At 35.6% G+C, this 13401-nt stretch overlaps 1 protein-coding gene across 5 annotated transcripts in view; it reads left to right on the forward strand.

The window, feature by feature from the left end:
- The window catches only part of MAEA (macrophage erythroblast attacher, E3 ubiquitin ligase), a 53962-nt gene that overhangs the window by 35562 nt on the left and 4999 nt on the right, over positions 1-13401 (forward strand). For 4 of the 5 annotated variants that reach the window (XM_075056460.1, XM_075056619.1, XM_075056294.1 and 1 more), the window contains exons 4-7: positions 2045-2167; positions 3045-3158; positions 5227-5303; positions 11845-11953. In XM_075056460.1, coding sequence (XP_074912561.1) covers positions 2045-2167; positions 3045-3158; positions 5227-5303; positions 11845-11953 — 423 coding nt within the window. The remainder of the gene's footprint in view (positions 1-2044; positions 2168-3044; positions 3159-5226; positions 5304-11844; positions 11954-13401) is intronic. The other variant, XM_075056535.1, reaches the window with a different exon arrangement.

The raw sequence follows: 13401 nt of genomic DNA on the forward strand, positions 1-13401 counted from the left end.
GGTCTTTCCATTCAGCAGCAATGAGGAAAAATATGCAAGCAAGATAATGAATGTGGTTGCATTACATGTCAAATTACTTATACAAATGAGTTACATGGGCAAGAGGTTTTTTGTGGTCATGTTATCACACAAAGGGCAATAATGCAGTTGTTCTTTCCACTTGAGAATATCATCAGAAAAACTTCGGACTACCGAAAAGGAAGATTACTCTCATGTTCTTGTAGGAAAACTTAAAAAATAAGTAAATAAATTCCATTTGTGGAATAGGTTGAAATTCTTTCAGTCCATTTGCCAACATGTTGATAAAATACATTATTTTTTTTATCCTTAAGGGGATGGCAGGAGTCAAAGTCCAATCTTAATTTGGTTCTATAAACTTGTAACTGCTTTAGCTGTGACCTCAGTCTGATTTACCTGGATTTGATACCACTAGAGCTGCATGAGGCCCTTTATTCTTTTGATGGTACAATGGTTTTGTTGCTGTGTTTATACAATCTATAAAATGTAGTTGCCTGTCAACTATCCTTAATATTTTGGTTTTAAGCTTGTGTTCCAGTCATGAGAGAAAGCTTTAGTAAAAGCTGCAACTTGTGCTGCACTTTAGAAATACATGTGGCCTGTTTGCATTTTTGTAAATAAGCATTCTGACAAACCTAACATGATCTGGTCCATTTTTCCAATAGTATTAGACTTGTATTTATAAGGAAAAATTGGCCAATGCAATGCAAGATGTGAATGTGATATGCCTGATGCTACTTCTATTTTTTATCTTTGTCTTGGGGAGGTATAAATTCTAAGACTAAGTATATTCAGTGGTTCTAACAGCTGAAAATGCCGTCTATTTCTCAGAGTGGTTTTGTTCACTAGAGCTACTGTAATATTTGTGATATTCAGCATTTCAGTTGTATAATTTTCAGCATTTTGCTGTGAAGTCTACATAAAAATGAACTTGTTCAAAATTAGAGTGCATACTGTTCAAATACGTTAGTACTGGATTTCTGTTTGTGTAGTGAATTATGGTTTCCCACAGTGTATTTTCTTCAACAAGGTATGAACTATCACAGCATAATGTATTTATGCAGCTCTGAAACAACTTCTGGTGCTGCCAGTTCAAAATGGATCCAGTTTATATCATTTGGGAACATCTACCCAAGCCTTTTTTTTTTCAGCAGAAATACATGGAAGAAAAGAAATTATTTGATACCCTACTAGTTCTTAAATTGTATTCAGTCCCGTTTGCCTTGGTTGGTATGAATGTGTGAAGTTGCTGGTAATTACAAAGTAGCATAGGTGTATTACAGGTTTGCCCCAGGCAAATTTGATAGTAGATTGCTGCTTTTTCTTCGAAAACATCTGTTTGTAATAAGCACTTGAGGAATCTTGCAACTCTCCTGTTGCCTAACTGTTTTTAATATAGTATTATAATTATAGTATTATAGATATTTGTTTTATCACCTCAGTGTTGGATGTTGTAGAAAGAAGTATTGTAAGCAATTGAAGGTCTGGATCTTACAACTTTAAGCAAGTGAGAGAAAACGTATTGGAGACCTTGGACCATTGTAGGACTTTGCTTAAAACTCAATAGTTACAGATGGCTAGGTGAAGTAGATTTAGATTATCTTCTGCCTTACTTTTAGCAAATGTTATGGCATTCTCATGGTCCAATTGATGTAGTAGGCCAAGCTGTAAGGAAACTAAATACTCCTAGAAGTGTGAACTGCACTGAAGTGATCATGGGATCTTGTCACTTCCTGGGCAAAGCTCCTAGGTTTAATCTTTACTCTTTTTCTTTTTCCCTAGTTCTGTTGTATAAGTAGACTCAGAAAAATATTGTCACTATCTCACTATCAGAATATCTCAGTGCATGGAAATGCAGTCTTTAAAATATACTGTAATGTCTTTTTGTTAAGTGCTATCCTAAAAACCAAAGATCTCTGTTCTAGAGCCTTTTTTTTCTCTCTAGTCCAGCTCTGTTGAAGAATGGATTGCTGTGTAAAATATCAGTAAAATTTAACAAGACCTGTTTTCCTGTTTGTTTTTGAAGGACTTGGTAAATATTGAGATGTTTTTGACTGCTAAAGAAGTGGAAGAGTCATTGGAAAGACAAGAGACTATGACTTGTTTGGCTTGGTGTCATGATAACAAATCCAGGCTCAGAAAAATGAAGGTATGAAAATGTAACGTGGTCATGTTTTCCTTAATTTTTGGTTTTCTAAACTACTTGGATATTTGTTGTGGTCAATTTGGTTTAAATTACAGGCCTTGAATGAGGCCTTGTATAAAAGTAAGGACAGTAAGTACAAAACTCTTCTTTTAAGAAGGCATAGGTAGTTGAAGCTAAACTAGCTGACACAAATGCCAAACCTGGAACTGAGTGATAGGTCATCTTATAGATGCAAGTGTTGTCTCAACAAATTACACTCAAATAGAATAATAATATTCAGTTGGTTTTAGTGTGATTTACAGGCATCTAAATGTAGAAGTATGTAGTGTTTTCATGCATGTGAACTTACATTTATAACTCTTTGCATCCTGCTGAGAATATAACTCAGTTTATATATGAAGATATCTTAAGAGTGAGATTAATTGGTAAACCTATGTCCTCAGACTTAACACTGAGAGAAATTACATACAGATTTTTGCCTTAGCATTTTTAAATTGTTGTATATAGTAAAACTTGAGCAAAGAACTAACTTTCTGTGAGAAGCTACTGTTGAAATTTTTTTTTAAATAAAAGCTGAGTCTAATCAAGTAATAAACACAGTAAGTCTTTTTCTAGCTATTGAATACCATGACCTGAACATGCTGTATACTTGTTCCTATGCACTTGGTTTAAATTTCCTTGTCTCTTAAATTTTGCATTTCAAAACATGCTGTAATCTTTTATAGGGCTTGCAGAAATCTGTTTTTAACTGATATTAACCAAAATCCCTGCCTCCCTCAAAGATGTTTGTGTCTTATTTTTTAAACTAAGCGCTTTCTTTAACCAAAAATGTTTGAGTGCACTTAATGATAAGCAAAGAGTGACGTTCTCTGTCACTCAGGGGCGCCAAAATGAGAATGAACCGAAGATGGGACGCAAAAGTAAATCGGCCAGTGATTACTCTAAAGAAAATGATGATCTTGTTATGGAAACCATTAAAGGAAAACCAGAATTGGTATGTAAACACTGTTGCATAATTATACTGCTAAAAAATCCCCCCTGCGTAATCTTAATATGCTAAGTAATATAAGAAATAAAATCTGAACGTCTTACTCTTTCATCACCAATCTTCAACAAACAATAAATAAGGAAAAATCTTCCCCATCCCTTTTTTTGGAAAACAACAACAAAAAAAATCTATTTCTGCAAGCCCTACTCTTTTTTTTTTCTTTTTTTCTTTAAAAAAAAACAACACACAAAAAAAACCCTAAAACACAAAAAACAAAGCTAAAGCTGTGAGAGATCAGAGTTGGAAGAAGAGAAATCACTATGCTTCTTTTTGAAACACAAACATTTCTTCTGTTTCTGGTTGCTTAGCTACTCATCAGTGTTAATGTTCTAAAATCCCAGCCACCACCTTAATTTAATGCAAGCCTAACCTAAAAATTAAACTGGATGTTGGCCCAGGAAAGCACATAGCCCTGTAGTCTTTGCAGATATGAGCTATCTAAACTCTTATGAATAGCTACTGTGGAATTGTGTGGAGATACACAAAGTTGAAATGTATGCATCATCTGATTCTCTAGGACTCTTTTCTTCTAATTACACTTGTCCGCAGAACCCATACAGCCATTGGCTTGCAGCTTACTTGGAGAATCATAAAAACAAAACAGAAACTCTGAAGATTGTTTTGGGATGTGGGTTTTTTGCTGTTGAAACATTTTCATGAAATATTAAGCCCTAGGATTTAGTATCATTAACAGTTAAAAAGCTTGATCAATTTTTTAGTAGAAACGAACTTAGCTAAAAATCTGAGGGGTTTGTGCAAAATAGTCCTATTTGAAATTTTCAAATAAAGTAGAGGAGAAATTTTTATTCTCTGCTAAACATGGGCTTGAGTACAGAAAAATGCATAGTTGGAAAATAATTTATTTGCTATTCCTTAAATGAGTATATTTTAACATATGACAGAATGCATCATTTTTATGTTGAAATGGCTTATTTTAAATCTTAAAATAAGCAATTGTTGCAATGTATGCATTAGTCACCCCAGGCAGTTAACTGATACAAATTTGGAGTTGCTCAAATTCCTACTGAAGTCACTGAGGAATTTTGATATTACTGTGCTGATGGACAATAAACAAAAGGCAACTATTCATTAGAAGCATGGGGAAGGGAAAAAAAAAAAAACAAACCACATTTTCCAAAGGAACAGGGTAACTCAAGGAATACAGTTCTTTTCAAGATTCAGAGGGCTTCGGGTTTTTATTCATAAGGTAATCGTTAAGGTAATAAAACAGTTGACTGTGTCCCTGTAAAGAAGCATAGTGACTTGTTCTTTTATGGGGGGAGAATCTTTTTCTTTTTAATTCCACATATTCAAAGTTTTTTTATAGATTGTGTGAACTGGTGATGGAATTTGATTTAAAGGGACACTGTCAACTTCATTAGGCTTCAAATTTTACCTTTTTCCAAAAACAGGTAAATGCCACTTGGTTTTCTTGTTTGAGAGTTGTTTCCAGCATGGCTTTTAGATGTTTGACAAAAAGAGTGGGATAGAAGTTTGAAGAAAGGGAGGGAGGGAGGGAGGGGATTGCAGCAACTTGAACTCTGTGCTGTTTTTTGTTAATACTGAAGACTTTCAAAATAGTGTTCAAAGACTTGTTTCTTCCTTGCAGTCTTCTGGGTAGACCTCTTTTGTCTAAATTATCACATAGCCCCAAACTTCTGTTGAATTGACTACTTTAGATTGTAAGAAAGCACAAAGAAACCACCTGTTACTCTCAATGCATCTCAGGTAACAATGCTTTCAGTCATTAGGGAAAAGTTCATCTCTGCTAAATAATGAAGTTTTGAAGGAGGCAAGAAGAGGAGGTTTTTGTTTGCTTTTAGGGAATTCTGTGTTGATGTCTTGTCCATAAAGTCAGCATTTCAACTTTTTTTTGCATGAATGCCTAAAAGCAAGCAAACAAGGTTGCATGTTATTAACACTCTTTTTTTTTTGATGTGCATACATAGTCCTTAACATACTGTGCAGTGCAGTTTTGGCACCAACTAAGACCTTGTCTTGTCTTTAATCTCAGAGCTGTCTGGAGTTCAGCCTAAGGATTCAGGAGTTCATTGAACTCATTCGACAGAACAAGAGACTGGATGCTGTGAGGTATGAAATTAGGATGCTTACCAAACAATTTTCTTAATAAGCTGGTATTATGCTCCATTAGAAACATGTGACTATTATTGCAACACCCAGATGCCTCACTGTTGTAAAGGATCTTGCTAGTGTTGTGATCAGTCTTCGGATTTAAGCTGGGGTTTAATTTTTTTTTTAAAGGCAAGGCATCATTCCACAGATGCACCTTTTTAAAAACTTAATGTTGTCACTGAAATTCTGCATCTTCTTACTCTTCAAAATCAAGGTTTAGAAAATTAATCTGTTTTATAAAACAGTTGTATTTTCTGGTGGCATATAATGTAGTGGACATATTTACCCTTAACTAATTTTCAAGAGGTACAGCTAGCTTCTCATAGGAATTTATTGGAGTTTTAATCACAAAAAGTACTAAAAGGTTAATGAAACACCTATCTAAAGCTTAACGTGTCAATTTTTACTGAATTCTCTTCTGCTTTACTATCTTCGTTAAGCTTTTTGTTTTACAAGTTATGCTTTAGGCCACGTTCACCTTTTCTATTGAATGCATAATTAGGAGTTTTGTATTGCCATGTATGTGAGAATAAGCTATGTGGTGTTACCCCCACTCCTTTCCCCTGGCCCCAGATGAAGAAACCAACTCAATATCCATTTTGATCTCTTTTGAACTAGTTCAGTGGGGACTACTTTGAGAAGAAAGTAACACTGCCCAAGGTGGTGTGAATCAGTAACAGAAATACAGTCAAACCTAATCACTGCCTGACTTCAACCACAAGACAGTCTTTCTGGCAATACTTATAATACCAGCACATGAAGCAATTTACATTTTTTAGTTAGTGGTCCCGATTTGATTTAAGTTGTTGGATAACGCATATTTAAGGTTCCAGGATAACACAGTAAACCAGTTTGGCTGAAATGAGTGGAATTTCAATACTGGGACTATAAAATGCGTTGATAATTCTGATAAGCAGTGATCTTGCCAGCACCACAAAGTATGATACAGGTGGCAGAGCAACTGAAGCTTACGCATGGACGAGGGAGAGAGCAGCTCACAGCAGGCTCTGTTCTCTAAGAATATTTAAACCTTAGGGAGAGATGACAACATTTATGGCCAGACTTGAAGCTTTGCTGATACATTCTGGTGATAACACTGTTGCCACTTAACATTTCTGACAAGTTTTATGTTAAGGAAGTTGCAAGTCATACTGCCTTTAAAACCATACTAGCTGCTCCAGAAATTAAAATCAGCAGGAGGCTTGTGTTTGTGGCAAAGCTGCTTTTTGGTCAGAGGAGCACAGAGCTATAGAAAACACACAAAATAACATAAGCACAGACTGAAAGCATTCTAGCGCATTCCCAAGTTTTAGATGTAGAAATTCTCCTGCAGGGAAAACCATGTAACTTTTCTTGAGTAGAATGGATGAGGAAGACTTGGTTAAAAACAAGAGTAAAATAAAAGGTAGTACAAGTATGTGGAGAGGCCAGTGTAATACTAACACCACCCCCAAAGTTACTCACCTTAAGTTTTAGTTATTTGCAGTTGTTATTTCTAACTTCATTCAAATGTGTTGCTTGCTTTGAGCTAACTCATACCATTCCTACTTTGCCCTACTTACACCTAGATCATTGTTGTGTTGGCCCCAGCCAATGCAAATGTACAATCTGATAAGCTCTAGCTAATTTTAATGTTAATAATTAAAAAAAAAAAAAACACACAAAAAACCCCAACCTACATGCTAGCATTTACATATATGCACTTATCCTTTAATAGAGTTCTCAAATCCTAAGGAATTGTCAGGTACTTACGTAAAGGATGAAAGAGACTCAACTACATTATCTGTTTTCAGAAGCCCATGGTGTTCTTTATATCCAACGAATACTGTGCCTTTGTGACTTTAGCTTTATTGTCTGCTTAGTGTGCTTCTTTGCCAAATGTACAGTCATGCATCTTAACAATGAGTAGTCCATGCTCTAAAAACTATTTTATTTGAGCAGCAGCTTCCTTATGTAGCTTGGAAAACAGAGGGCAGGCGTAGAGCTGAAAGAAGGAGATGGGCTGAGAACTGGGACAAAGTAGATAAGGTCATTCTGTATTTTATTGTTGTTACTGGATATTTGTTTCCCTCTGATCCCTTTTCCACACCAGAACTGGTAAAATTTGCAAGCTGTCAAGCCTCAAAAGGACCCAGCACTCTTGGCATGGAATAACATGTACTCTCATAGCCTCTGAGGTTTAAAACTTACAGCTCCTATCTACACTGCAAATAGGCATCCACACTGAATGTTGTTAGGGATGAAGTGTGTATATTCCATATACTGATTGAAATTCAGGGTTGACATATATTTTATACTCAGCAATTATAACTTGCCAGTCATAACAATGCTGTTTTAACTTCATAACTTCTTGTAAAATGGAAAGGAGCTACAGAAGTCCTTCTATATCTTAATTCACTCCTTTTTAACTGGGTGACTTTTGATAATTTTGTATATTCGGAGTTCAACATCTCAATGCCGTCCTTAAATAATGTGGCTTAAAAATATTAGTTTTCACCATTTCATTCTACTTTGCTTCAAAATAAACATGTAATGAATAAGGAAATATATTTTGGGAAGGTGTAGCATAAATCTCATTGCTTCTAGCAAACCATTGCAACTTGTGTTTTTATTAGCTTGCCTCTGTTAAGTGCCTGCAGCAGGATTCTTTCAGTATTGTGTCCGTGGTGCAATAAATAGGTCAGGCATCCATTAGAAAGCAGAGAAAGAGGCTGTTTACCAAGTAGTTTCCTGTATGAGTGGAACTCGGAGAACTGACATTTTGTTGAAACGCAGCTGGTGTTTAAATAAGTTTGAAAGCTTTGCTTACTGCCTGCTGAGAACCTCTAAAGTGACATATTGCTTTTAGGTTAAAATTGATGTGAGCTTTAAAATTATACATCTTATTAAGTAAGTGTTTGAATTTCTGTAGCTTTTTAGACTATGAGTACAAATGGACCTTTCTTGAAGGTAGCTTATCAGAGTAGTTTTGAAAGTGTAAGTTTCAAGAATGTACAAAAACTTTCTTGAATACAAAGAGTAAATCTTTTAAGTACATCACAAAGTTTTTTGCCTAGTATCATTGGCCTTTAACTCCCACAGTCTCTTTAGGTTGGTTTTTTTTTGAAGCTCATACCATTACAGTAACAATGACTGATGACACTAATTTCACACTTTTGGGGCTCTCACTAATTTCATTCTGGGAAATCTGAGCATTCTGCTACTTTGCTGTTGTGGGATGCTAGAGATACAGATTTCTTAGCTAAAAGCTTAACAAAACACTCTGTGCGCTTCTTGTTCTTGGGATATAAAGGACAAAAGGAGTAAATAAAAATAGCTGATGATGGCAGTTAGGAGAAAGTGGTCACAGTCTATTCATTTTAGTAAACTTCTCTGCTATAAGGGTGAATAAACACAGTTTGTTCCTTTATTTTTATTACAGGGTAGGGAGGGGATGGGGTTGAACAGTCATAGAAAAATAATAATAAAATTTTTGAGCACTTTGAGTATAAATTTTGCTAGTAGTCATCATGGTCTCTGAGATAAAGGCATTCAGGCATTGGTCAGAAAGACTGAGCAGAAAGAACAAGTCCTTTCTTGATAACACCTTATGTTTGTATTCAGTTATTACTACTTCCTGATAAATATGTGCATTCTTATATTCAGGCATATGTAGATAATCCGCATACACACTGTATAGCTTATACTTTTTTTAACAACTTAATGTACCCTTAGTAGACAGCAAAATGTAAATCTTCAAGTCTTCATAAATATCCTTTCATTCATGGATTTGTCAAGTACAGTATATCTGCTGTACCTGTGTGGGCTAGAGGAACAGCTATTGCAAACGAAAGATGATGGACTTGGTCCCCACAGAGTTTACAGAATTGTTCTGGGATTTGAAAAACCAAAATTTTCTACCTATTACTCTGATCTGTCACAAGAATTTAGTTAATAGTTTCAGTGGTGGTCCACTAGTCATGATTAAAAAAAAAAAAAAATTAAAAAAAAAAAAAAAAAGATTTAGCCCTCTGCTGTAGCTATACTGACTAGTGTGTGCTAATGGTGGTAAAAACGTTGCAAATAAGCATTGTGAGGTTCATATATACCTCCAAGAGCATAACGTTTGCACAAAGAGATGGAAATAACTGAAAGAAAAGGGAAAGGGTGAATAATGGCATGAAGGCAAATAAGATGTCATTTAAATGTTGTGCATTGAGTACTGACATAGTACTGTTTCTTGCTTCCCAATCTAAAAAAGACTTTAGAGTGCTACGACTTAACTAATTTGCTTCTCTTTTAAAGGAGATCTTGCTTCAATTTAATTTCTCTGTGTTGACACTCAGAGGATGAAGTTCAGACATTAGCATGGCAGGCTTTGTGGGAAGACTTTCTTGTTTTCTTAAGGGGCACAGGCAGAAGGGACAGTCAGGAGATGAAGACTAACAGAAGGTCACTTTAGAAAACCTAATTCCTTCTAGCTGAACCCAGAATGGCCACCACATCCCAGCACGTTCAGTACTTGCAAATGATGGAAGTGTTGGATTGCTGAGCACTTCTCCTTAGAATGGCTAGTGCACACACAGCAGTTATATATCGTACATACACAAACTGAAGTGTTAATTCTAGCTCTTCTTGAACACATACAGTAAGCGTGGCCAGTATTTGCCTGTTGCAGCTCAGGGTCTTCCTCTAAGCAAGAGGCGTGTATTGTTGAAATGCTGTCTGTAAGAGCAAATTGTCAAGGCCTGATGAGGAGTAGGACCACAATACTAACGAGGCTGGGGCAAAACTGAAGTACCACTTCTGTTTTAACATCACAGAACACGAAGTGCACAGTGATCAGTTCTTTTAAGAGGATTTTTTTTCTCTTCTCCTTTATGCATGCACACACAGTAATTTAGCTTAACTAGTAGGTCTCAATTTTTTGCTTTGCCTAAGCTTTCTTTTAAATAGCTGTTGCTTTCATCTGTGGCTCTGCATTAGTACTTTTTTTTAGCTTTCTTCCAGTATGTCCAGGCTGCCTAGTCTTCTCTCAGGTCATGGGTTTTGTACTTCTGCTCTCATAACAGTAATCACCTGGGGAACAATATTTACATTCCTGAATTGCTCACCCAGTATAGGAAGTTGTGTAGAAACAGTCTGTCCTACATAACTTCCATTGCTTCCTGGTTTGGGTGGGAGAGGAAGTAGGAGTACTGAAACACTGCTAAAGAGACTGTTCTCATGATATTGATGACCTAAGTGTAGTTAGTGGAACACAGAATTGGGGGGGAAGGGGGGGGGGATGGAATTATCTAGGGGTTTTTGTTGGTGTTTTGGTTTGTTTTTTTTTTAATTCAACCCATTAAATAGGCAATTGGAAAATACTGTATCTTCTTAAAAGTAATATGTAACTTTAACTAGATTTTACCAAGACTCTTTAAAAGTTAAAAAGAGCAAACACTTACCAGAGTACTTCGGAGATGACTTGCTACCTTACCCATAATACAAACCATGGAGAAAATACGGCATAGGGAAGACTTTTTTCTACACTTACACGATGTCAGAAATTCAATATAGGGCTGATTCTGTACTCGGTCTACAATGCAACATCTGTGCACCACTGAAAACAGGAGCTTTTAGCAGAAATGCGGAACTAATCATCCAGTTCAAAGACTGGAGGGTTTTCCTGCACACCTAAATTCTTACTTGAAAATTTATGATCTTGGAAAGACTAGGTAGTGGAGGCTTTCATACCGGGTTTTAAAGTAGTTGCATTTCCTTATAATCTGATAATAATTCTCTGGTTTCTTAGTATTAATTTCCTAAAAAATATTAAAGTTTCTATTTTTACTTACGTTTCTGGTAATTCTGTCACTTCTTTCAAACATCCAAGTTTTCAGCCTTGTGTGTATCTCTTATAATCAGTATGCATTAAAGTACAAAAACTTGTACTGAAGTTCTACTTAATTTTTTTACTTCCCTGGCAAAACCACTTGCACTTAACAAGGTGTTTTCTACTACATTATTCTGCAGTTTCTTGTAGTCTGCACAGAAAGTGATATTGCCTTCTAGCCTATACAAAAAAAACCAACCTGAAACATTTATTCAAAAGTAAACATCCTCTCAAATATCAGTATAAACAAGGTAGGTATTTGAACACTCTTGATGTTTAATGGTTTGGAATAGCTGATGATCAGACTGCATTTGTCTTGTGAGTGTATGCCAAAGGAGTCTGATGCATTTAGTTTCCGTAAGCAGAGACATTTCTTCTAATGATCATGGATCTGTTATTCTAGATGTAGGTGAGGTGAGACTTCATGCTACAGTAAGAAGTTCTGGTTCCTAAGAAATTACGGTGTAAAATTGCTAATTAGTCATTCTTGCATTCACATTTTCAGGATGTATTTTTTCAAGCCCTTTGAATGCATCACCTTTTGGAGTTCATGTATTGAGAGCAGAACTCTAACATAATTATGTAAATTTGATTTAGAAACAAGGCTATCTAACTTATAAAGGTATAAATTCTGTATTTCAGACATGCAAGAAAGCATTTCAGTCAGGCTGAGGGAAGCCAGCTGGATGAGGTTCGACAAGTGATGGGAATGTTGGCCTTTCCTTCAGACACGCATATCTCCCCCTATAAGGTAACGTTCTGTTTGAAATGCAGTGGTACAGCAGAATAATAAAATACATGTTGCAGTTCTTTTTCCTTACAAGAAAATGCATTGATAATCTGAAGATCAAATGTTGTTCTAATTTTACTTTATAAAATCCATGTTTATAATAGCCCTTAATTTTAATAACCAGTCCTTGCCTGTACGTTAATCCAGGTAGTATTTGTATTGTTGCAGTTGGATCTTAACAGTAATAGGCAGATTCACACTGAGCTGGGCTTGCCACAAACCCAGCACTAAAGATCTGCAGGACCGGAAGCATGATATGCAAATATACAGCAACAGACAGAAGATGGGGAAGTACAAAGGGAAAAAAAAGAAGATAGTTTTGTTCAACATTCTAGGCTGTGGCCTTAATAGACTAGCAGCAGGCCTTAATTCTGCTTCTCAAATTACTGTTCTTGCGGTGGTTGGGATGAAGAAAGGAAAGATGATTTGAATGATCTGAAAGCATTATTTTTGATGCTTAAAAGTAAGTGTTCATTTATTTGGATTATACAAATCAATGTAGATATTAGTGGTAATATCTACATCTAAATTTGAATCAAGTAAAATTCATAGGTAGGTACTGTTTCTACTGATTTTGAGTTTGTTCTGTGGTCATGTGCTAATTCTTTTCTTTTTTTTTTTTTTTTTTTTTTTTTTTTTACTTGGCATGGGAGGCAGAAGGTAGACAAGAGTTGAGCTGGCAAAGCAAGACAAGAATCATGTGAAATGCCAAGCCAACTGTGGCAATGCCAGTATATAAACATGTTTTTTAAACAGTTGATAATAAAATCAATGGTTTAACAAGACAAACACCACCACCCCCGAACAAACAAACCACAGAATTAATGTGAATTTCTTTGCTAATCCTGGAGTCCTAGAAGGGATCCTGGTACTTTGGATTCTACTTCTGATGTGAGTTAAGAGCATAAATGATAGATGTGTTAGAAGACTGGGTGTAAGACAGAGCTTATCATTGTCTTAGTAGTTAGAAAGAAATAGGCAGGAAATAAAAATCCTTCATTTTGTTCTAAGGGCTAGTTTGGACAGAATGTTTCAATGAGGGAGAGCAAGGAGAAAAGCTAGTATTGTTTCATGTACAACCATACAGTTGGAACAAATTCCCTACTACTTTCTATGGATCTGACTTAAAACATTCTAGTTTATTGAAGTTATGTTTTGGGTCCTCTAATAATTATCTAGATAAACAGAATCATAGAGTGCACACTTGTTTGGAGATACCTTTAATATGTTGACCAAGAGTTCTGTGCATAAATGGCTTCTTAAAATGGCTTAAAGTAAAATTACTTTTAAATCTGTGAGAAAGTTTGCCAGATCATAATATCTCTCCTCAATTGATTTTTATTAATACAAGGGAAGAAGCATCTTCTATAACCAATTAATAGAACTTTCTCCAGCTTGTTGTCCTATCT

The sequence above is a fragment of the Buteo buteo genome, chromosome 1 (assembly GCF_964188355.1).
Source record: "Buteo buteo chromosome 1, bButBut1.hap1.1, whole genome shotgun sequence".
In the NCBI taxonomy this organism is placed as follows: Eukaryota; Metazoa; Chordata; class Aves; order Accipitriformes; family Accipitridae; genus Buteo; species Buteo buteo.